The sequence below is a fragment of the Sabethes cyaneus genome, chromosome 3 (genome assembly GCF_943734655.1).
Source record: "Sabethes cyaneus chromosome 3, idSabCyanKW18_F2, whole genome shotgun sequence".
NCBI classification, from domain to species: domain Eukaryota; kingdom Metazoa; phylum Arthropoda; class Insecta; order Diptera; family Culicidae; genus Sabethes; species Sabethes cyaneus.
This window is the reverse complement of record NC_071355.1, coordinates 215,897,593-215,922,337: the sequence shown is the minus strand read 5'-3', so window position 1 is coordinate 215,922,337 and position 24,745 is coordinate 215,897,593. Positions and strand designations below refer to the sequence as shown.

The 24,745-nt window shown below is 39.6% G+C and overlaps 1 protein-coding gene across 1 annotated transcript in view; it reads left to right on the top strand.

Annotated features, from left to right (window-relative positions):
• The window catches only part of LOC128742857 (uncharacterized), a 71,454-nt gene that overhangs the window by 12,967 nt on the left and 33,742 nt on the right, over window positions 1-24,745 (top strand). The window contains exons 3-4 of the mRNA XM_053839341.1: window positions 1,970-2,203; window positions 3,480-4,623. Of these exons, the coding sequence (XP_053695316.1) occupies window positions 1,970-2,203; window positions 3,480-4,623 (1,378 nt within the window). The remainder of the gene's footprint in view (window positions 1-1,969; window positions 2,204-3,479; window positions 4,624-24,745) is intronic.

Genomic DNA, 24,745 nt, shown 5'->3' with positions numbered 1-24,745 from the left:
ACACACACACACACACACACACACACACACACACACACACACACACACACACACACACACACACACACACACACACACACACACACACACACACACACACACACACACACACACACACACACACACACACACACACACACACACACACACACACACACACACACACACACACACACACACACACACACACACACACACACACACACACACACACACACACACACACACACACACACACACACACACACACACACACACACACACACACACACACACACACACACACACACACACACACACACACACACACACACACACACACACACACACACACACACACACACACACACACACACACACACACACACACACACACACACACACACACACACACACACACACACACACACACACACACACACACACACACACACACACACACACACACACACACACACACACACACACACACACACACACACACACACACACACACACACACACACACACACACACACACACACACACACACACACACACACACACACACACACACACACACACACACACACACACACACACACACACACACACACACACACACACAGTTGATAAACAAGTGTCAAAAAGAACTATTAATGTGCAGAGGACGTTAGCTAATTGATGATTTTAACTGTCATAATTTTGCCTCACTGTTCGTTTGTTAGTTGGAAGGCAATTATATTTCAAATCAACCCGTCACAATAAGTGGTGCTATAATATCAACTTGCTTGCGTCTATCGACCACAATAGATCTAACTAATCGAATATATAGATCTACCTAATGGTCGCAGTGGTTCAGGCTCCCATAAAAAATTATCAACTATTTGCAAGGAAATTGACGAATGTGAACCAGTAGTAAATAATAACCCAGATTATTAATTTATTTTTCCCGTTCAACCGTAAGTTGCGCGTGCAATGACAAATATTTTATGTTTTGAGCGAGATCCTTAAATCAGGTAATATTCGTTTCAAGCCTGCTTCAAGTTGACTAGTGCTACAAGTCACATAAAAATTTTCAATATGATGATATCGTCGTCACAAGAAGTGTGATTGTGGCCTGATGAAACTCTTAATCCAACTACAAACTCGATGGATAAAACTGATATACAGAGCATAGGCATAGACATTTAGGCATATGAATTGGCCTCTTAGGTTGAATAATTTTAAGTAATAAGTTACATCGTATTTAAAGGAATTGTATAAAGTCTCTGGTCTATGCTGATAAATCAACTGTAATTGAGATTTGCATATTTAGAATGCAACATGGATCGTAAAATAAATTGGTAGAATAACCAATTTACGAACCCAAATGATTCAAAGTTGTTCTAAGCCAATACGTTTTATTATTATTTATTTTTATACCCTCCTAAAATCATTTTGTACAATCCTATAACATATATATTTGCATTTAACCACATCATCGTAGTTATGGTTTCAAGGCAATTTATTCTGTGAATGCATACTTTGCTTAGAATAGAAAGTAGAAAGTAGCTTGCTTACCACTTGAACGAATCTGAAAGCCGACAACGTTCTAGCTTAAATAACGTAACGTACGTAGCAGCTGAACGGCTTTTGGCACCCGGAGGCTTTTCAACTTCGATCATCCTGCTACGGAGCCCTCATTGAGCCCTTTGAAGAAACCAGTGCAAATAGAACACATTCGTCTGCTCTGGAGTCCACATTCACCACATATAGGCTTGTGGAATGATTCCATTTCCTAATGAACGGATCCCACAGCCATCCAAATGCCAACACCTCCTCCCCTCTAAACCCCCCCCGGCAGCACTAACTGCAGCAAACCCACAATATACGCAATCTTGCTAGGCAATTACGGTAATTGATTTTGCACTATAACATTGCGCTTTATCTTGCTCTCTTCATTCCACTGCCCGAACACCTACACCGAATCATCTACACCCAACTGTAGAACTTCACCTCATCTACCAATGACTTAACAACACTGCTGCCATCAAATGGATTGCAAAAATCGAGCACAACATTACCCGTACCGACGACGACGGTGGCGACACAGGCAAACAATCCCGGGCCAACGTCAACGATTGCGGCGGTCGGACTTCTAGCCGGAAGTGGCAACAACGAGAGCAATTCTTCGTACGACTATTCCGGGGTTTATCCATCGGAGAACAACTACCATATTGAGGTAAGTGCTAGAGAACCTACCCAACCACCCCCCCTTCCTATATGCCCTTGTTCGCTTTGTAAATACGAATGCATGTCTAGGTACAGTTTGGATGGAAATAATTTTTCGAGGAAAAGGGTTAATTACATTGCTCGGTTGCGGCGTTGTGTTTGCCTGTTTGATTTTCGGAATGTGTTCGATCCGGTTGCGCACGGTGAGAGTAACAAACCGGATAAAATGGTGAAAATTGAGTTTTCGAAACTATGTCTCCTAGTGAAATGACACTTTATTGTGCAGTTTGCACAAGCAAACATAGAAAATATTTGAACGAACACGTTTCAAATAAGAAAACATTTACTTTTTACTAGTATGTTTATCCGTAAATCAATTGAATACGGCTTGGGGGTGTTACGACAAGCTACAGAATAGCTCCTTGTTACACAACAGAAACGACAACGGAAAATAGAACAAACCTCGGTTGTTAATTAATAGAGACACATTTTATTGGCGCTTGTTCCGGTGTACGCACTGGGTAATTATAAAACCAAACAAACGACCGCTCACACTCGAATCTGATTTTTTTTCGATTATCATGCGGGAAACCCAAAAATTCATTTTACAGTTTTGCATGCAAACCATCACGGTCACTTCCGGTCCAAGGAAGGAAGCAGGCCCAGGTCAACCGAAAACATTATGGCAATTTCCGTCGGCCTCGGTTCGGTATATTTCGTTTACACTAAAAGGAGAATTATGTATATTTATCTGCATGTACCTTTTTTGGTCTGATCCCAATTGAATTTTTAATTTACTGCAGGGCATGGCCGTTGATTTCAAGGCATTCAGATGCTTTATTCGAGATTGCAGGGGAAGGTCGTTTTGGGGTAGAATTCTAAAACTGAAACTGTTAATTTGTTTAAACTGTTTCCTCTTTAAATATAATGAATGTCCTTGCTGGATGAGATATGTATATTATTTTGCTTAATAAGCCGCAACTAGTCAATTTAAAAACATTCCATAAAACTATTGGGACGTTCCAAAGCAAATGAATGAAATTAGTAATTTCCGAACGATTTCTTTACGTTATAAATTTATCTTTTAACATGATACTTTTTGCATTAAGAGCATAGCCGGCACTTTAAGTGATACGAAACTATCAGCCAATAACGCCATCACATATTTACGATTGCAGCAATCACCAGTCTGAATTCCGTTGTTTGCGTTGTTTGCTCTCCATGTGATGATGTGGTGCGTAACTCAAATAGCTAATTAGCGTGTTACTATCTGCTGCTCTTTCCAGAACGAACCATCATTCGTGGAGGACATGATACCGCCGCCGCCACCGCCGTTGAATCGGCGGCCATCCTACGGCTACAGTTGCATCCCACAACCGTTGGCTAATGAATCCGCCGGTGGACTGGGCGGACATCAGCAGCAGCAGCAGCAGCACCAGCCACCGTTAGGGAACCTAGCGAACGACCTGACCTCCACGGTTGCCGGCAACAATGGCATCATTAATAATTATCCTTCAAATCAGCCGGACTTGTTTAATTTCGCATCAACAACCAATGTCGGAAACAACGGCAGCCAGGTTGGATCGCAAAGCCAGCATCCGACAAACGCTTGCGGGAACGGAGGCCATAGCTCAGCGCTCAAATCGACGTTGAAAAATAAATCATCGACCCGCACACTAACCGCTAATGCTGATGCCGCAGCCACTGGCAACGATGCTGGCAAAGTCAGAGCAAAGCTGAAAAAGAGTGGCTCAAACTTTGACATAATGAATAATGAAGCATTCAGCGATCCAGTCGACACGGACGGTGACCTAGTAGGGGGTGGAAATGGCACGATTTCTGGGAAACAATTTCCACCGTACTACTTCGATGATAACTATCTAAATCACGGCCTACATCAGCACTACTACTACCAGAATCCGGACGGCAGCTTCCCTGTCAGTAGTATAAAGAATGACACCGAGGGTCAACTGTACCTGTTTCATCACGAGCCAGCGTCCTACATTCCAAACTATGACACACTGAACCTCCCGTCCAAGTACAATACCATCGGTCCGGGCGGAGGAAATCCAGGAGGTGGCCACCTGATTGGAGGCGACTATATCGAAAACAGCAGATATCATCACGCCAGCTCGTGCAACCTAAATCAGTTTAGCACGGCGAAGAGTAATCTCATTAGCAGCCATCAGCACCACTTCTCGAACTCGATCAGTAATTTTAACTTCAATCCGTCGCAGTATTTCGGAACGGGCCTAGAACCGCCACCGGGGGCCACCATCATTGGCGGTCCCGGCGGTTTAGGTCTGATGGGAGGCGACGGGTTCACCTCAACCATCAGTCTCAACGGGGGAACGCCAAACAAGCAGCACGCTTGGAAGCACCGGCAGTGTCCCAGCCGAGGGTCCAGCAGCACCGGCTCCGGATCGTCAAGTAAGTGGATTAATTTGTTGTAACGTTTTGCTGGGAAGATTGGGGACCTTCCAGGAAATATATGTGGGTGTGCGTGTGTCCCCGTCCGGAAAGGGGTTGACATGGGGTAGTTCTATGTCACTGCTATCAAAACGCCCAATCGATGTCAACGATGATTGCCAGTTTGTGGCAAGTGAGCCAAAAGAGTGATGCAAGGTGATTTATCACTGGTGAATTATAATTTATTGAATGTGCAGCATGTCATACGTGCTTGATGAACTTCATTTTAGAAATGACTAATTTCACCCATGGTAGGATGTAATTCTGGTCCGTCTTTCCTAGCGCACTCTTTATGTTTGTTTTTCTGAATCTAATTTTGAAATATTGTTGTAATTTAGACGTGACTCTCACTGACAAAACAACCAAAAATTGTTACGTGCCATATTTTCCCTAAAGTTGCTTAATTAACAGGTTGCTTAAAATTTCAAGCTGCTTAATTAACAAGATGCCATTTTTTCAAAATTCAAAACAAATGATCAAAATTGAGTTGAATACGTTAAAACTATATGAACTATGAATATGAAGTAAATCAATTGCAACTATGATTTTTTTTGTGAATCACCCGTCAACAATGGTTTCAATCGATAATATTGATGTATTTTGGAAACACTGCTAGAAATAGAAATAGTATACCAATATGGTTCGATGCTAGAACAGATCATATGGCTGCTATGAACAATGTTTCAGTCAAAATCCTATTACGAATTCAATCAACCATTGTCTATCACCTCGATTCTACATTCTGATCAGAGTCGTTTCGATTAGAATACTTATTCTGAATTCCGATTGACATGTCTTTTAGCCAGGCTTGATTTCGCTCATCTCAACCACAAAGCGACAGAACACATCTGCTTCTCTCAACCGTTTGTTGGCCTCCGAATGATAGATGAATACTGTATTCTCTTACAATCACTCATCTTGCACAGAAAAAGCACAACTACTAGCAGATCAAATCTACTCTTCACACATTGCACAGTGGTCCAGAAACGAAAACTAAGTGGAAATTTACTTTTTCGGCTAAGCGATTCATAATAGCTGCCTGCAATGTTCAGCAAATTTCTTCAGCTCTAAAAGATAATTAATGTGAAATCAACAACTTAGTTCCAGTTTGGCTTGTAAATACATAACACATAATAACTTTTTGTAGATAAGATATAGAAAGATAATTTCCTCAACAAAGTTGTAGCTAATGATTATATAAGTAACTTTGCCAAAGACATAGTAGGCGTATTTTTTATGATTTCTATATCATTTATAGCGTTTTATATAAAGACTTTCAAAAATAACTTTTTCGCTAATTACTTCAAATTTAATGGTTTTATTGCATCATAGTGGTTTACAAAGTTTTTTCTCTTATCGAAAAACATATTTTTGTAGAACATTGTTTGTTGAAAACTCATACGCATAACGAGTTCAAACGTTTTTCCTGTGTTTTTTTAGTCTTTTTCGGTATAGAATATCTCAAAGGGGCAAACGGAAAAAATCAAACTTGGCCGTTTCTAAAAGCTTGAAATTTTATTTCAAACATATGAGAAAATAAAAAACTGGTTTTTTCTCTAACTAGAGTAATTTCAGTTTACTTATTCCATGTTTGACTATTTTTTACTACGCAGCATTTTCTAATATCTTTTTGACGGTTAGACGGTTAGAGCCAAGTCAATAGTACAAAAGATCTTTGTCGTACAATGACATAATTTCTTCTGATTGTCATGTAAAATGGTCGGTGTCAAATCATACCGGACCAAAATTTAAAAAAATAAGTTAATGACTGCAAACGATCAAGAATTTTCTTAGCTACATATTACTCTTATCAGATTAGGGTATTGTCGTTATCGTCGGGCCACTGTTATGGTCAGGCCATTACGATTTTACAGTTTTAGTAACTCATGATATCTATGCTACAACCATTGTAAAACTTCTTACTGTGATAGCTAACTTTTCCCAATATTATGAGTTTCAATCGTGTATTTAAAACACTCGTACTGAATTCAGTGATTAAACCTTACAAAAAAAGTTTTCCAGGCGCAATGAACTTTTCTTCAAGAAATGATTCATGAAATGCAATTATCGAGATAAATTTTAAAAATGTATAAAGTGTGTTGTGGTGCACACGAAGACTATAGAAAAATCCCCTCCAGTAAGGTGTTTGGGAAGGCTAAGGTGAAATACTAGAAAAGTGCTATTTGTAAAGGTCGGGCCACTTGAGTAGTCATGGTTGGGCCACCATAATTTTAAGCGCAGAAGCGCAATAATCGCTAGAGAATGTCAGTCACGTAAAATGTGATGAAATAAAGCAAAAATAGTACGATAAAAACCTAGATTTTTATTGTTTTTTTCATTGAAATTGTACACTTCGGAAAAGGCGATTGTAGCAATGTTGATTATACAAGATCGCCAAAATTTCGCAAAAATGCAATTAAAAATAGGGTATATGAGCCTATAAGAGTCGTTGTTCCCGGAATTCATTCTTTTCATATCTCTATATAGAATTTCAATACGTATGTCTTAGATTTTCTGCAGTGGCCCAACCTGTACAACATGGCCCGACAATGACAACATTTTTTGTCTTCTCGTAAATGCCTATAACTTTTTTATTTTTCAAGCAATTAGCCCAAAACTTTCCGGAAATGTACCTTATTCTTAGACTTTTGCAACGACGTATTTAGATTTCCAAAATTCCTTTTGAAACGAAAGTTATGGGCGAACGCCAAAACGTGGTCCAACCACGACGACACTCCCCTACATAATTCTTGATTTTGAAATAATAATAGCTATAACCCATATAGAGTAGCAAACTTTGAACGCGTTCGGTCTGACTTAACATTAAACTGAAGTTACTCGAGTTAGGGAGAAAACCAGTTTTTTATTTTCACATACCGTTCTGATTTAAACTTCGAACACTTAAGCTATTCTGAAACTTCCTTCAAAGAAAAATGTTCTAAAACATCTTTATTCTACTCCCATAAATGGTTTAATAGCATGACAATTTAATTATTTTCGTGTTAAAATTTTAAAAATGAGGATAAAATGTTAATTTACATTAAAAAACACTAAAAAACTTCGGTTCGATTTTGATTCAAACTTCGAACACTTTCATGGTCGACATTCAAAGCTCGAATATTTCAGTCTCAGACATCGAACACTTGTATTACTTTGAAAAGTATTAATGTTTATAGTGTCATTCAACTTAAATAAGTGAAATTTCATCCTTTTTCTAAACACTGTCTTTTAAAATCCACCTAACAGTATGATTTAAAATTTTCACATAATAATTAGTTTCAATTCGTATTTCTGTAGTCAATTGCTAATATTTTCAAACTCTATGTACCAAACCACATCTGAAGCAAGTTAACTTTGTACAGTTTTACAATGCAGATAATTCATTTTCCCGAAGGAAAATCCGGAAAAACCCGGATATTATTCATGGGTGTTCGAAGTTTGAATCACACCTAAAAACGTGATTCAAACTTCGAACACTTTTATTTATCTAATAACTTTGAAATAATGCATGAAATATTGTATTTTAACTATGCTTTAGTACATATGTATCTTGCACTTAGCTAATAATGGCGAAGTGGAAAGGTAAATGTTCTAAAATTGGTAAAACAATGCAAACGAAAAAACAGCTACTTTGCACGAAACGCTAAGAGTATGCGAACAAAGTTAAAATCTGACTTCTCACTTTTTTCCAGCGCACATAAGAAGGGCTCCATATAAAGTAGCGGCCAAAATTGCCGAATGTAAAATTTCACATTTTAGCGCATGCTTAAACGCGGTTTTGTAGTAAATTGTCTATATTTTTATGATTCGCGAATAAAATTTTGATAGAAAAAAAATATCATGTAGAAATTAGCCGTCAAAGTAGCCCATTTCAAAAGTTTGAAAAATAAGTCATTTTAAAAAAGTCAAAAAATTAAATAGTTATCGCGGATGTAAATATTATTGTTATATATCATTTTAAAGCTGATATCTTAGCCTATTAAAAAATGAAATGAAAACAAATTTAAACTCAATGAGGTGCACCATAAGCTACTTATAATAAAAATAAAATTCTCATAAATTTTAACCAAAAAAACAACTCTTGTCGCCTCTTGTCGCCGCAGTTTCTTACAGTGCGTCTGAAAGCTCGAAGTATGTTGTATCAAAACATGAATTAAAATTTTGCTATAATTTGACGTTTTCCGAAAAAAAAATAATTTCAAAATTGTCATATTTTTAGCAAGTCTTTAAAATTTTAAGTACTCTTTCAACAAATTTGATTATCTTTGTTACTAAATTTATTTAGCACCTGAAGAGAGTTTCAATGAGAAAATGGGAGAATCCCCGCGAGAAAAAAATTTTTTTTTTGGCAAGCAAATATTTGTATCGGAAACATTTGTTCATTTTTCCCCAAAGCACCCTAAATATCAGTTCTTATAAGTTTAAATCATTTCTAGAATCAATTTGAAACTAAAAAATAATTTTGGCCAAAAATCGCAATTTTCCGACTATTGTGCAGCGCCTGCTGATTTCTTACAAGGAGTCCTACAGTTCAATGTCATAAATTAGCGATACTAACGAGCATTTTATTCTGAAGTGTTCGAAGTTTGAGACTGTTCTAAGTTTGAATCAGAACGGTACGTTTGAAACAAAATTTCAAGCTTTCAGAAACGGCCAAGTTTGATTTTTTCCGTTTGCCCCTTTTTGAGATATTCCATTCTGAAAAAGACTATAAAACACAGGAAAAACGTTTGAACACGTTATACGTAGGAGTTTTCAACAAACAATGTTCTATAAAGATATATCTTTTGATAAGAGAAACAACTTTGTGAAACACTATGATGCAATAAAACCATTAAATTTGAAGTAATTAGCGAAAAGGTGATTTTTGAGAGGTCTTTATATAAAATGCCCTGTGAGATATAAACTATAAAAAATACGCCTACTATGTCTTTGGCAAAGTTACTTACATAATCTTTAGCTATAACTTTGTTGAAGAAATTATTCTTCTATCTCTTTTCAATAAAAAGTTATTATGTGTTATGTGTTTACAAGCTAAACTAGAACTTAGTCGTTGATTTCACATTAATTATGTTTTAGAGTTGAACAACTTTGCTGAAAATTGTAGGGAGCTATTTCGAACCACAAAAAACTTTTCACTTAATTTTCGCTGCTGGACTACTGTGCAATGACGGCGGCGGATTCTTCTTCTTTGGCTAGAGAGTTAGTGCAGGCTCTCTTGTACAGCCTACAAGCTCTTTTAACAGCCCTCTCCAGTCCGGCGTATCGTTGACGGGCAACTGTCTTGGTCGCTCTGGTTCGTGCTCGTTCAATGACGGCTTTCACTTCACTCCGCTCGTCGATCTTCCTCCATGTTTCATCCGAAATCCAGTCCCTCTGCCCACTGTGATACTTTGGCGAGGGTTTCGTCACTGATCGTGACGGTCGTGTTCATGATGTCGGTCCATCGTGGTAACTCCGAGGCTCGGGATTCAAGTTGTTCGACAAATGCATTTTCATCTCAGGATTCTCCAATCTACGTATGTTGTAACGGCATGTTGTAACGGCATGCAAATTTCTCAATCCGTTCCTGAACTCGTGCGACGCGTTGGAGTACATTAGCGTCAGCCATGTGATGGATGAATGCAAAATCGGTGCTACGATTGTTGCATACATTAAGAAAGCTCTTTTTCGGCTGATGCAGATGGGGCAATTCGGTTTTTTGATTATGGGGAAAGATCGATTCATCAAAGACCATGTTGTTATTACCACAAAACTCTGTAAACAGCTCCGGGTTATCGCTCATCTCTCCTAGGCCATGGCGTCCCATGACACATTCAAGGTCCACGTTGTAACATTCGGTCTTCACGTTGAAGAAGCCCATTAGGGTTTGAGTGTCCGCCTTGGGGATTTTCTCAACCACACTGGCTGGCTGCAATAACTCCCTTTCTCTCAGCCGCATCTGTTGACGCAAAGCACTGGATTGCAGCAAAGTTTCCTTCTAACTCATGTTCGAAACCTGGCCGAGTTTATCCTTTCGTATATCGGTTCTCACTTCATCAGGGTGCGTGTGTCCCTGAGCATAGTTGGAATCCAACTCCTCTCGAGTTGGAGTATCGTGTAGCATTTTCATTTCGTATGCCAGAGTAAATCTCAAGCTCCAGGTTGCAAGTTGGGCCAGCTTATCTTGCTGAGCAATGGACAATACTTCCATGTTTGTTCCCGATTTGTATGCATGTTTTCACTGATGTTGACAATAATTCTAAACGAGTTCTGTTTTCATTTACTGGAACTTGGTAAGTTTTCGGAAGCAGTAGGTTGTTAACATAAGGTCCCTATCTCTCTAAAATGGCTGCCATCTTAAAGTGGCTGGGAGCCGCTGTTACCTCACTGCGCATGACATTCAAGGTTGCAAACCCCTGCCGGCACAACGTGGAGGTAGGAATAGAACTTAGTGAACAGAGATGGTAGATTTGCACATGGTCACTTTTTGCCAGCCCCGAGGGCAGATCCAGCCGAAAGACCACGTCCTCTTACTCGTGATTTTTGATGAAGGTGACTACTTCCGGCAGACACTTCTTAGAATATATCTCCCCGTCCACCGCATACCCTGAAAGAAAGAACAGTGGTTTGGACATTTCCTTCTCGCTAATTATCAACCACAAAGCACCTTCTACGGAAACTTGGTGTGGGAGATAAATTTGACGTCATCGCTTACCTTCGTGGTGGGGACGTAAAGCATCTGGCCCCCAGGCAATCGTTGCCGTCCAGCGTCAAGTAGATCTCGGCATCCATTATGATCACAAAGTCGAATTTTGCCGGAGAGATGTTTTTCTCCAGCCCTTTTAGTCTTTCTTTCTGGATGATTGCCTGCTGCTCAGGCACCGACCGGTCTCGACTGACGCTTCCGCATAAAAATGTTCAGCATTCTAGGCAGTTACTTCTTGACCATTTGGAGCACCCTGTTCAGCTTCTGCTGAACTTTAGGGTTGCGCAGCACTGTTGGGCAGCTATACCCAGGCTACCGTTCGATGGTCTTGCCTTTTTCCAGAAGGTACAGGTTGTTGTAAATGCCGGATCAAGTATATCCGACGTGCACGAAGTGCTTACGATGTCCACCTTCTTCGCTCCGGAGTGGAGCTGGCAGTACAAACAAAGTATCGAGCGTAGTTTCTTGACTGTTTTCGCCATGGCTGCTGCAAAAAAAACTGATGACGCCGTCAATTTTTTCTGTACACAATGTGATTACTACGACTGGCACGGCATAGGTGGATTCATCACCAGGTGGCAGAGGAATCGCATGAAAAGTCTCTAAAATCAGTCCATTTTTTAAATGCATACGTTAACATGCAATGGTTAGTAGCATTTCTTCCTCATTCAAAACAAACAAAAGCTTGTTAACGATTTTAATACGTATAAGAGAATCCTATTGCCCGCCAAAATTTTCGCTTACCGCGTGATAGTGTCTGCCTGAGAGAGAGATGAGAGAGAGGATCCAGCTGGGATTGTTTTTGTGCACCGACCCTGTCAGCGCGAAACTGGTACGAACTGACACTGTAAACTGAGCTAGCTTGATTGAATAAAACAGAGGAAGGATTCCTCACAAACACGAGCATGCTGACTTGATTTAAATGGTACCAATTAAATTTTCTGCATCAACAATAAGAAGAAGAAGAAACAGAAAACAATCAATCTGTCACTGACCTGGTTTCTCTTTCTCTCAGATTTCTGCCAACCTCCAACCGTACGATGGAGCCAAATCGCAAAAACACGCTCATATACGTAAAATATACGTAAATTTTTAAGGGCAGTGTCTAAGCATATTTTAAAATATGGCGCATCGTTTTACACTAGTCGGGTGACTGTGAATCCACCTTCTAGGGTGACAGAAACTTTAAAAAAAAAACTTTCATCTTAAGAAAAATTGTAGAACAGTTTCCTAACCCTGCAACAGAATCCACCTTCAGCAACTGCTTTTCCCAAAATCCTAAGTCTCAAAGCCCTTCCCCGTCTGATGTATTTCATATCAAATAATCTACAACGAAAATTATCATTTCCGTCTTTCTCTTGCGGTTCAGTGTATAAAATGCGCTATATTCTTTTGAAAAAAAAAAATCTTTGAAGATATTACCCTTGAAAATTGTACGCAATAACTAATGAGCGTGTTTTTGCGATTTGGCCCCACTCTGCACCACTCTGGTTTAAACTGTTTAGAGTCAACCACACCACCAACCAAGACAACCACACTCAGGCTTGGCATACACTTTTCGCTTCGATTTTGCTCTTTTGATTGCTGCATCTCAGCATACATCACTTTCTGAAATTCTACTTTGTTGAGGAGCAGTAATCAAAAGAGCAAAATCAAAGCGAAAAGTGTATGCCAAGCCTGACCACACTGTCCTATTTTAGTAGCTGTTCAGGAATTTTCCATTCTGTATCAAGATCGACATTAACCACCTCCCAAGAACTTCTACATTGAATGCCAAATCTTAGCATAAACTCTTCATTTTTTGCATATATAGCAGAGAATAAACAAGAATTGACATATTTCAGGAGCTCTTTTAAAAGTCACCGTTTTTGTCAGCTTTTCTTCTTTGCAAAAGGCCAGTCCAAAATGTACACCTCATCTCCTCCTCTTCGTATGTCTAATCTAGTCACAATTTGAAATATCAAATATTTATAAATATGACAGGACACAGGAGAGTAAGTTCGAGAGACATCTCATAGAAGAGTAAAAGATGGAAAATTTCACAAAGATATGACATGTGCCTTGATGGATATCATGCAAATCAGAAGAAATTGAACAGTTATTGTCGGGAGTGATAGAGAGGATGTTCTAGATGTAGAGTATCGTAAATAAAGTTCTGTATAGTTAAAAGTTATATTCTGGTACGGCTATTGAGCTGTACGGTTCGCCAGATTTTTTTATTATATTCCCGCAGATAAAATATTTTCCTATATTACCTATTACTATAAGCAATAGTTTTGATAAATAAAACTTTAGAGTTACTTAAACTGAGAGTTCCAGTTGTTCCATACTAATCATTGTTTTTAGTTATGCATCGTGAACGTTTACATTATGTTGACATAAATTGCAGCTGTAAATTTAAGAGTCTCAATAAAAAGAAACTGCAGACATGGTTTGTAGTTATTTCCAAGAAATCAAACGGAAACCGAGCAAAGAAAGGGCTCTTTCTCTTTCGAATTCCCACGGACTCAAGGGAAGAAGAACGGAAGTTATTTTACTGTAAAGAAAAGCTATTTAAAAAAAATCAAAAGGATCAAAAGCGCCTTGCTCGTTCGGAGGGGCACTTCAATCAAATCGTCAATCGTTCTCTACGACTCAATCTACTTGATTGTCTACAATAACAGCCTTTAACATTCGTTGCCTTTATGCTGCAGTGCAAAGGAAAGAAGCAGAAGTCCAGTGGAGAGTTGTAATGTAATACGGTTAACTGGAACGGTACATTTCAATGGTACAACGCAAAATTTGTGACTCAGCCTGAATCTTCGGTTCGAATAGCCTAAAGTAAACAGTTCTGCATAATTAGATTTGAACAGTTTTAACCATATATTACCAGAACTGAAATTATTGTTTCAATTATCAAAGTATTTTTACTACTTAAATTGATTTATTCTCAAATTGAAATCCATTGTATTTCCAGCTGGGCTGTTTGTTTGCGTTTTCGGTGACTAAACAGTTTCGAACAAGTTTTTCAGACATAAGTGAAGCAGAAGCTCTATCCAACAACAGTTTATTCAGCTCCGGTCCTGTATTGTCTTTGTATACATCGCTTTGGTAGCGAAGCATCCTAAATGCTGGCACAGCATCTTATGTCTCTATCGAGAGCATACATATATTCTGCGTGATATATGACCTAAAGTGGTGGTAGCCATCAAGCCGTCTTCGTTTCAGGAGAATTTGAAAGGAAGAATAATTAGTTTTCCCTTTTGCATTAAGATTGGCCTCAACGTTTTTCCACAAACGTCTGTTTTGAATAACAAATCTAAGTTCTAGTTTGTCTTCTCGTTTGATTTGTGTATAGCACTGATAAAATACACTGAATGATAGTGCTGTTTTGCACGAAAGTGGTTTCACAATAGTAAACTTTTCTCCGTTGAATACGCTGATGAAATTGCTGCTCTGTGGATTGCACTAGCGACGACACAAACTTTTACCGAGTTCAATTACTGTAAACGTGATATTTTCTGGTTGTTATGAGGGTAGTTTGAAGTAAACCGCTTTTCAGGAGCTTCATTTTGTTGGTGATTTTACTTCCTCGAGTGCAGCGGTACCTAGTTATCTACTTTTGAAATGTAAAAATATGAAACTTCCTATTTATTAGCATTGTCAGTTAAAAAAATGTTGGACTATAATTTCTCGTACCATCGTACATATCAAATGTTGACAATTTTAAGGATACAGTTACGTGCCTTTAGCCTGTAACTCTTTCCGGATCAATATTAGCTGGAAGATTAGCACTCTTGTGAACTTTATTATCAATAAAAAATAACGTCCAAAGAGCCAGCAAAATAAAGGAAATTATAAAACAATATTAGTCCATAAATAACGCTTCCCTTGAGGCGCCACTGAAAATCACAAATTACGATCCCCCACTCAGAAAACTGTATACCCTCAGCATCGCCACTTCCCGTGGCGAGGGTGGTTTTATGTGCGTCCACAAGACCGCTGCCTGCCCAGGACTCTCCATCTGTGGGAAAAGCGAAACAAGCTCTGCATAATGCATCGAACGGTTGAGTGCATTGAGCGGGTCGATTCGTCTTAAATTCTTCGAGTTTCGCCACCGTCTCTGCCAGGGCAGAGATTTCAGTAACCATAAAGTATTGGTTGTTATTTTTGCGGTTATCCACGGGAAAATTGTTTCGTACGGTTGACAACCGTCCGGGTGTGCTCCGATAGAAAAGCGACGTTCGGTCCTGCTCAAATAGCTTCGAGGATTGGATTCACCGCCACCAATAATGGCATTTTTACCACCATTGAGCGCGCCAAATAGGGACGAGTCAAGCTGAAAACAGATTTACCTTGGGATTTCAGTCGACCGAACTTCGTTACCCGATTGAGTGTGGGCGGGTGTGGGTGTACAGTACAACAGCGACGAGGTTAGTGAAGAGACAAACTTTTCGAAATCTATTTTCTTCTTCACCCAGCATGAACTTCGTCGTCCAGCTGCTGGCGGAAAAACTTGCTTCCACTTCCACTTGCATAAAACCAGAAACTGTGCCAGTGCAGAAACTGTGTCTGCAGTCTGATAAATAATTTATTTCGGATTACCATTTCACCTTTTTGCCATGCAAACTGTGAGATATCTGGCAAACATATCGAATGTAATATAATTCATAGCTGAGTGTTTTTTTTTCCTTTGACATTTTATTTTTTTTTGACCTGCTAGCCGGTTGTTCTCAACCTTCTGATGGAGAGTATGCGCATATGACGGAAATAAAACATAATGTTTGAATACATAATTTTTCCTTCAGGATGGATTAGAATATGTCGCACTGTATGATATTTCCTAACCAGAGGCATGTTCCTTACCCTTTACAACCTGTTATAGGTAACAGTACAACTCCATGTCAAAGTTTTTGAAGAATTATTACAATTTTCAACAGTGTTATAAAATTCTAGAGGCATTCAACACTAATTATTTGCGTACGGGTTTCTTCGTTTGGAACTGATCTGTGTGCAAATTTAAATGTTCAATAAAGTTATTCGGTATGCTGAAGTACCCATTTTCTTTGAAGGTTGTTTTTCACTAAGATGCATATTTAATGAGTTATAAAAAAATGTTAAAATAACACATTTTCAATTGATTTTTTCTGAGATTCCTTTAGAGATCTCCTGATCTGAAGTACTATATTTTTATATACATAAAGTAAAGTACATTACCCTGAGGGTTGTCCGGTTTGAGCAAACTTGCCCGAAATTGAAAAAAAAATTTTTGGATATTGCAATTTTTTTTTATTTTTTTTATAACTTATTAAATATGCGTCCTAGCGACAAACAATCTTCAGCGAAAATGTGTATTTTGGCATACTGAATAACTTTGTAGAACACTTGAAAGCAAGAAAAAAATCGTGTGCAAAGTTATTGACCATAATTGATTTTTAAGTGCTCCTTTTTAACACATCATTATATTTCGCAACCGAAAAGAGATAGATAGTTACTGCATTCGGCAAAGTTGCTTATTTTAGTATGTTTTGCAACTTTTTGGAGAAAAAAATTATTTTTTTTAATTTAAAAAACCCAAAGTTTGTATCACCATTATAGGTGAATCCACGGTCACTAATAGTACAGAAAGATGCGTTATATTTTATTATTAAACTGCTCCGAAGATATCACCCTTGAAAAATTACGTATTTTTTACCCAATTTTTTTCGCATTTTTTCGAATCCGGACCACCGTGAATGCTTTCTCGTTCTAATGAACACACTGAGCATGAGCATCTCTCTCGGACTCCCTTTATTTTTTTTTCATGCCTAGCGGCAAGTTTTTGCGTGTGTATATTTAGCTATCAGCCACGGCCTCGCTCTCACTCGTTTTTGCAACCCGCGCGCTTGATACCGAACACTCACGAGCGCTCTTACCCGTGTGAGAAGCGAGGGCCTAAGATGAAGCAGAAGAAGAAAATGAAGTATACAAAATCTGCTATTCACGGTCGCAGACTTTTGACAGCTCACGAACTATTGGTTTCGTGAGCGGGCTGCGCAGAACGATGCTATGAGGCTGTACGCTCGCGAATGTGTCGGTAGCAGAATGTATGCATAGAGTAACAAACGGTGCCCACTCACACGCGAGCAAGTACGAGAAGCATTGCATCCAATGCTTCCTCTACTGACGCAAGTATACGACAAGCAACCGCTGATGCTGTGTGCCGACATTCTACTACCTGCAAACACGTGAGCGCACAGCCTCGTAGCGTCTTTCTGCACAACCCGCTCACGAATCAACATATGTTCGTGGATTTCAGAGCAGCATCCCAAGCAACAATGTAAGTTTTATTGTACTCTTATGACGGTTTTTATGACCAATTTTGGTCTTAAATACCATCATAAGAGTGTAATAAAACCGAAACTGTTTCTTGGGATACGATATAGTTGAACGCGAACAGTTACGGCAGATAATGCCCGAGTACGGTTTCCGGACAAACTGACGCAACTGATGTGCTACATGTGCGTTTTGAAGGCACTCTCGAGTATGTTTTTTTTTAATATCGCTATTGAAGGTGTAATCTGACGAGCGGGCATCGAAATGAGAGCAAGGATCTTCAGCGTTTTGAGGGCACTCTCGAGTATGTTTTTTTTAATATCGCTATTGAAAGTGTAATCTGACGAGCGGGCATCGAAATGAGAGCAAGGATCTTCAGCAAAAGTAGCCAGCCCCTAGTCTTCGCAGACGACCTCGACATCATTACTAGAAACCTTGGGACGGCGAAGATCATCTACGCTAGACTAAAAACGGAGGCTAGGAGTATTGGGTTACATATCAATGCGTCAAAAACCAAATATATGGAAGAAAAATCAGTGGGGTTGTGCACAAGACACGACCGCATAGGTGACGTAGGACCACGTAAGTCTCTTTGTAGCGATAGTAGGATGTATCCATGTATATAATACGATTCTTCATGCATACAAGCTACATCCGTAACGGTCATGAAAGTAGAAACATTGTATACATTCAATCCTCAACCGATTTTGGAGTTATATCCATAAATTGATTGAATAGATTTTATTAAAACGAAACCAAATCAGTAACTAAACCAAACAGTAAATAAATTTGTATGATATGTTTCTACGTTGAATAGTGCTTTTCCTCTGGTAATCGGTAGACGGTACGCGCGAGTTTTCAAAAAGTTGGAAATTTTGCGCAACTTTTCTGCGGCTTACAAAAGGACACGGATAAAGCATTTACAACCTGCAGACGGATTGGAATTCGCAGAAAATGTCGCCCGTGACCAGAAAACTTATTACCGTCATTGGTTGGTCGTCCGCAATGGCGAAAAATTAAACTTTTCCCTCGTTGACTGTGTTAATTATGGTATTAACTGGGCAAGAAAATAATAAACTCTTCAATCGTTGTGTGGCCCTTAAAAGAACCGATTGTTTGATTATTATAACTCCTGCTTGCAATAAACTTGCACTAACGCATTTACGTAATTCTCTGTTCGGTAAATTGGAGTACCGATAACCGCTAACCAGGCACGGCTTGTTGCAACGGACCAACCGGAAAGCCTCAGCAGCTATGCGATCAACGAAACCTTTCGTGTGTGGTCCTGAATCACGATGAAATACCACTCCAAGTGGCCAGCTGTAAGTGACGTGGGATGCTTCTGGTCTTTTTGTTGTCGCGAGCAGCATATGTCCTCCCAATTCCAGAACTCCTGTCGCCAGATATTCCATCACGGCAGCGAAATGGTGCTTCAGCTCCAACACACGGTCCCACGGTCAGCTGCCGATGAACACGTGCACGAGTCGAACGTGACTCCCGTTTGCCCTGGCTAACGATGTTGGCACTAGCTCAGCTAGCGAAGCGTTTGAATAATGCTGTTCGTCGGCTTACCACGTGTTATGTACCAGAGCAAGCGACAACAAACGACCACACCCATTTTTCATGGTCCTTCATTCTATTGTAGGGTAGCCCGCGCTACCCCACGGATTTCTTCAATGATAAAAAGAAAAAGACCCTTGGGTTAAACTTAAGCTAGTCGACCAGACGGGTCGACCGGCAACTTACGACTCATTTATTAAACCATTTTTCCCCTATCGTGCAGCCCTAACTTCTACTTAACATACAGGAAATGTACGTGCAGTGGTCCGCTATTGACAAACAAAAACACTTGCGCTGCCTATATTGCGAAAAGAATAATAATAGACGCGACCGCGGGCGCTTTTGGTAACTTTAAGCAAAACTGACAAACTAGGTCAATGTTATAAGTGAACGACTACCGCGGTTAATATCTTCCGGGACTTAAGTCCGGGTAGGGGTGTTACATCTCCCCCCCTTACAGAGCTGCGAGACATCTCAGAAGGAGATTGCGAGCAGCAGCAGGCGCAGGCAAAATAGGGAGCCACCGCGACGACATATGTCTTTGCTATTGATAATTTTTGGCAATATTTACATTCGCTTAGTTATCTTTTTCTTCTTTATTTCTTTAACATTCTGTTCTTTTGTATCTTGCGGCATGTATATTCTTTACGTGAATCCGACATAATGAATTCGTAATGATTACATATTAATTAACTGGCTGTTTGTTACCTTCTTCTATATACTTTTCATTATCTATTCGCATTATCGAATCTTTTTCATTAGCCTTTTGTTACCTTCTTCTATATACTTTTCATTATATACGTATTATCGAACCCTTTTCACTAGGTTTCTGTTGATTATAACCTTTTTCATTAAGTTTTCATTGATTATTTCATTCTTCGAGCATCTGTAATAAATATTTTTCTGTATTAAAATGTTACATATAATGTATTCGTTCTTAAAATGTTACATATAATGTATTCGTTCTCACGAGCAAAAGTGCTGCCCTTATGGCCATGTAAGCACAAAAATGAGTAATTCCAATTAATTTTCTTTTCTTATAATTTTTCGTTATACACAAATTTGTCACACAATTTCGTTTTTTTTTTCGCACCAAACTCATCGTTCTCATCGTCCGGTCCAGGTCACCTCGTCTGTAGCTTCCATAAGTTTTCTCGAACATCTCTCAGACGATTTTGGGGGAATGGTGGGAGTTTTGAGCGTGTCGGACCAGCGCATATCCTTCCATGTCATCTAGGCGTCTCTAGTATCATCGTCTCGTAGTAACTCGGTTGTCGTCCATTCGTTTTCCCGCGGCTTATTGGCTGCGCGTCTATGCTTCCTCGTTCATGATTGTTATTCAGTACAGTACTTCATCACGGCCCCTGGGCCTACCGCACGATTGGCTAGCGGTCTTTGATCCGTCCAGTGGATGATTGGACCATGTTGTAGTTCTAAAACGAATCCGACTGGTCATATGTAGCGCGACCAGTGGGATCGCAATCCTCACTATCTCAAATTGGGATGATTTTGTAGTAATGCGCGGTCGTCTATATTGATTTTCGACGACGTTGCGTCCTCGTCTTAGTTTTCTGATTTGTGGCGCTGTCATTTATGATTGCTGCACCTTTGTTGGTCACTTCTTCAAACTCTTCACATTGACTATTCGGCGTCGTGCTCTTGGATTAATATACCTTCCGCTACTAGATTTTCCTTTTCAGAGATACTAATTCTCAGCATTAGTGCGGAATTCGGGAAATTTTCTGAACGAAAAACTTGTTTACCTTTTTCCAATTTTTGAGATGGTTGGTCTAATTGGATTATTGTTCACACACGGCTTGCTTTCATATAAAAAACTGTCTCTTGATCACTATTTTATTCAATACCGTTACTCGATTCGCGCTCCCGAGCGGTCGGGATCCCACCGCTGTCACCACGATGTAGGGTAGCCCGCGCTACCCCACGGATTTCTTCAATGATAAAAAGAAAAAGACCCTTGGGTTAAACTTAAGCTAGTCAACCAGACGGGTCGACCGGCAACTTACGACTCATTTATTAAACCATTTTTCCCCTATCGTGCAGCCCTAACTTCTACTTAACATACAGGAAATGTACGTGCAGTGGTCCGCTATTGACAAACAAAAACACTTGCGCTGCCTATATTGCGAAAAGAATAATAATAGACGCGACCGCGGGCGCTTTTGGTAACTTTAAGCAAAACTGACAAACTAGGTCAATGTTATAAGTGAACGACTACCGCGGTTAATATCTTCCGGGACTTAAGTCCGGGTAGGGGTGTTACACTATCATCTACGTGAAATAAAAAATAGAGCATTTCAATTTCAGTCTGAACAAAAGAGCAAAGTTGCCAAAGAAAAATTACGCTACGTATATTACTGTAGCATTGGTGATGGATAAATTTGTGTTGCTAAGATGCAAAAGATGTTACTAAAACTCTTTCATTTGATTAAATCCAATTTCATTTATTTTGACGCTTGACCGAACACATTTACTTGGAGCTAGTATATTTGTTGGCTGCAACCAGCGCAACCAGCGTCCAGCAGCAACAAGCGAACAGTAGCGCGAGAGGTGATCGGTTAAAATTATTTGATAAGAAGCGAACAATCAGATCAATCTAAGTTAAATAGAATTAAAATCAGTGAGTGAAAATTCCTCAAATCTTCATGAACATATGTTTCGTTCTTAAAAGAATGGTTTTTCGACGTGATATGCTGGAAATTTAAGCCTTCTTTTCCGTCTTCTTGGGCAGCAACAAAACAGTTTGGATGTTCGGAAAGACACTTCTCATAGCAGTGGTGACACGGGACAGCAATTTGTTCAACTCTTCGTTGTTGCGGATGGCCAGCTGAAAGTGACGATAATTCTGATCGTTTCGTTGTCGCGAGCAGCATATGTCCTCCCAATTCCAGAACTTCAGCAGCCAGATATTTCTTCAAGGCAGCGAAACGAGTGGTCCAGCTCCAACACCTCGCTTGGTGAATTTGCATGTCTTCGTTGCCTTATCCGTGGGAAGCAGCAACAGCTGAAGCTCAACAATTTTCGATCGGATTCTATAGGGCGTAAATTAAATACAATCATAAGGAAGCTTAACCTATAGGTTATATTGTATATATTTCTGTCATCCGTGCCAGGGAAGCACTAACGAGGGAAGGCAAAAATATGAAAATAATTCAAATTTTCAAAATCAATTCAAAAACAAAAATTTTTCAAATGCAATTTCAAAAACAAAATCAATAGTTTTCTATATTTTCAATCGATTTCCCGATCAATTGGTGTAAATATCTTGGAAATGTATGGAAAATTGACTGAATTCAAAGTCGAAGCGTGAAAACGCGTTTCTACTTTGATGACGTCATTTCCAACAACCAATTACGAAGCGAGAATTCTGGTAAAACATAGGTTCATTATTTTCAATTTTTCAATAGTTCAACATCAAGAATCCACACTTTTCTTTATTTGGTTCAATTCTTAGAAGATTTTCCAATCGATTGGTGTAAGAATATTGAAAATCGATTGGAAAACCGCTGAGCTATTGGCGCTCAAAACCTTTCATTTTTCGTGACGCTCGCATTTTTCGATTTTTTGGAATGACACCCTATCTCAAAACTTGCCGTAAGACGTAGTCCTACGTCAAAAGGCTCCAGAGCAAACACGAGCAAACAGAGCAAAACAAGTGTTTGATGAATCCGTATATTTGGGATCTCTGGTGACTGCCAACACCTGTAAAAAGATTCAACGACGCATTCAAGCCGGAAGCGGAGCCTACTTCAATATTGCGAATCGAGCGAGAAGTCAACCATGCCTACTCATAGGCGTAAAAGAAATAGCCGCCGGTGCTGTGGACAGAAATTTTGCTACCCACACACTCGCGCACGCACATCCTCACATCGTCTTCCTATATAGCGTATTCCCGAGGCAAAAAACTCGCGGGGAATCAACTGCCCGTGAAACTGGTGGCGCACTGGGATACAAATTTTACATTACTTTTTCTTCTTCACCATCTTCTCCCTCGATTCTACTCACGGGCGGGAGCGCGAGCCCTCGCGTGTAATGCTACAACGAACGACGAGCGACAACTGTAGCTGTTAGCTAAATACATACTCGCAAAAACTCGATGCAATGCATGAAGAAATCAGTGCGGGAGTTTTAATGGGATGCTTATGCCGGTGTGTTCATTAGAATGAGTACGCGTGTGTAAGAAAGTTAGCCCACACGAGTGTGAACTGCGCAAAACTGGCCTACTTTTCCCTCCGCAAGATGCTTCGATCACGGAGTATACGCCGCCGCAAAAAGATGACGATGTACAATAAGCTAATCAGACCGATAGTCCTCTACGGACTTGAGACAGTAAATTTGCTTACGGTAGACATAGTGTACTTGCCGTATTTGAACGAAGAGTGTTGCGGACTATTTTTGATGGAATACAAACGGTTAGCGGAGAGTTGTAGAGGCGTATAAACCACGAGTTGCAGGCACTACTTGGGGAGATTTCCATCGTACACCTGGCAAAAGTTGGAAAACTGCGGTGGACAGGCCACGTCACCAGGATGTCAGATTGAAAACTGCTTTTTGCTTTGAGATCTGCTTGGGAACCCAAGTAACAATTTAGGTTTTATTATACTCTTATGATGAATTTTAAGACCAAAGTTGGTCTTGAATAAAACCATAAGAGTACAATAAAACTCACATTGTTACTTGGGAAACTAAACCGCCTAGGAGCTTCTAACGATTTGTTTGCTAGCTTAAGTCCTAACAAATCGAAATCTTACAGTAAAATTAGGCTCCACTGAGTCGTATAATTTCTGATATCGTTCGGGAGTTCCACAGGGAAGTAACGTAGGGCCGTTGCTGTTCCTTAAATAAAGATATATTTTAACAACCTTTTTTGTGATTCCTTACAGTTGCAAGCTCATATATGCTGATGATTCAAAAGTATTTCTCGCTGTGCGTTCCGCTTAAGACTGTAAACAGCTGCAAGATCTTATTAAACTGTTGTGCTACTTGAATAATCTTACCATTAGTGACTAACTTCATTCAAATCCTTGAAGTCAAGACGAAGAGAGAAAGCGTGGACCTGCCGTACCAATCGCTTCCCGTATAGATAATGATTTATTTACAGTCGTTGGCAATATCTTTGCTAACAAAAGTTAAGTGGTACTCCGGACCCTCGGGGATGAACTAATGGCATTTAGCCAAGAAGCCAACCTGCAATTGGGCAAGAACATAGCGCCTTATTTCGCTCTCTGAAAATAGATTGAAGCAACCAAGTACCAAATGAATTAGAATAAATTATATAACACTTGAAAATAAAGTCGTGTGGTTGAATGGTTGCCTAAAACTACACTCAAAAGAATTGACACGTTAAACTTATGTGAAAATATACGTGATTCTTATTCATTGCACTTTTCGTGTAAAGCCCACATGAATTCTTAGCAGCTCGCATGTATACGGATCGGTTTACGGGCGATCTCAGTAAATTTCATCAACATCATCATTAACTAGGTACTGAAGTCCATCTCAATTGCTATACAGAAATTGACA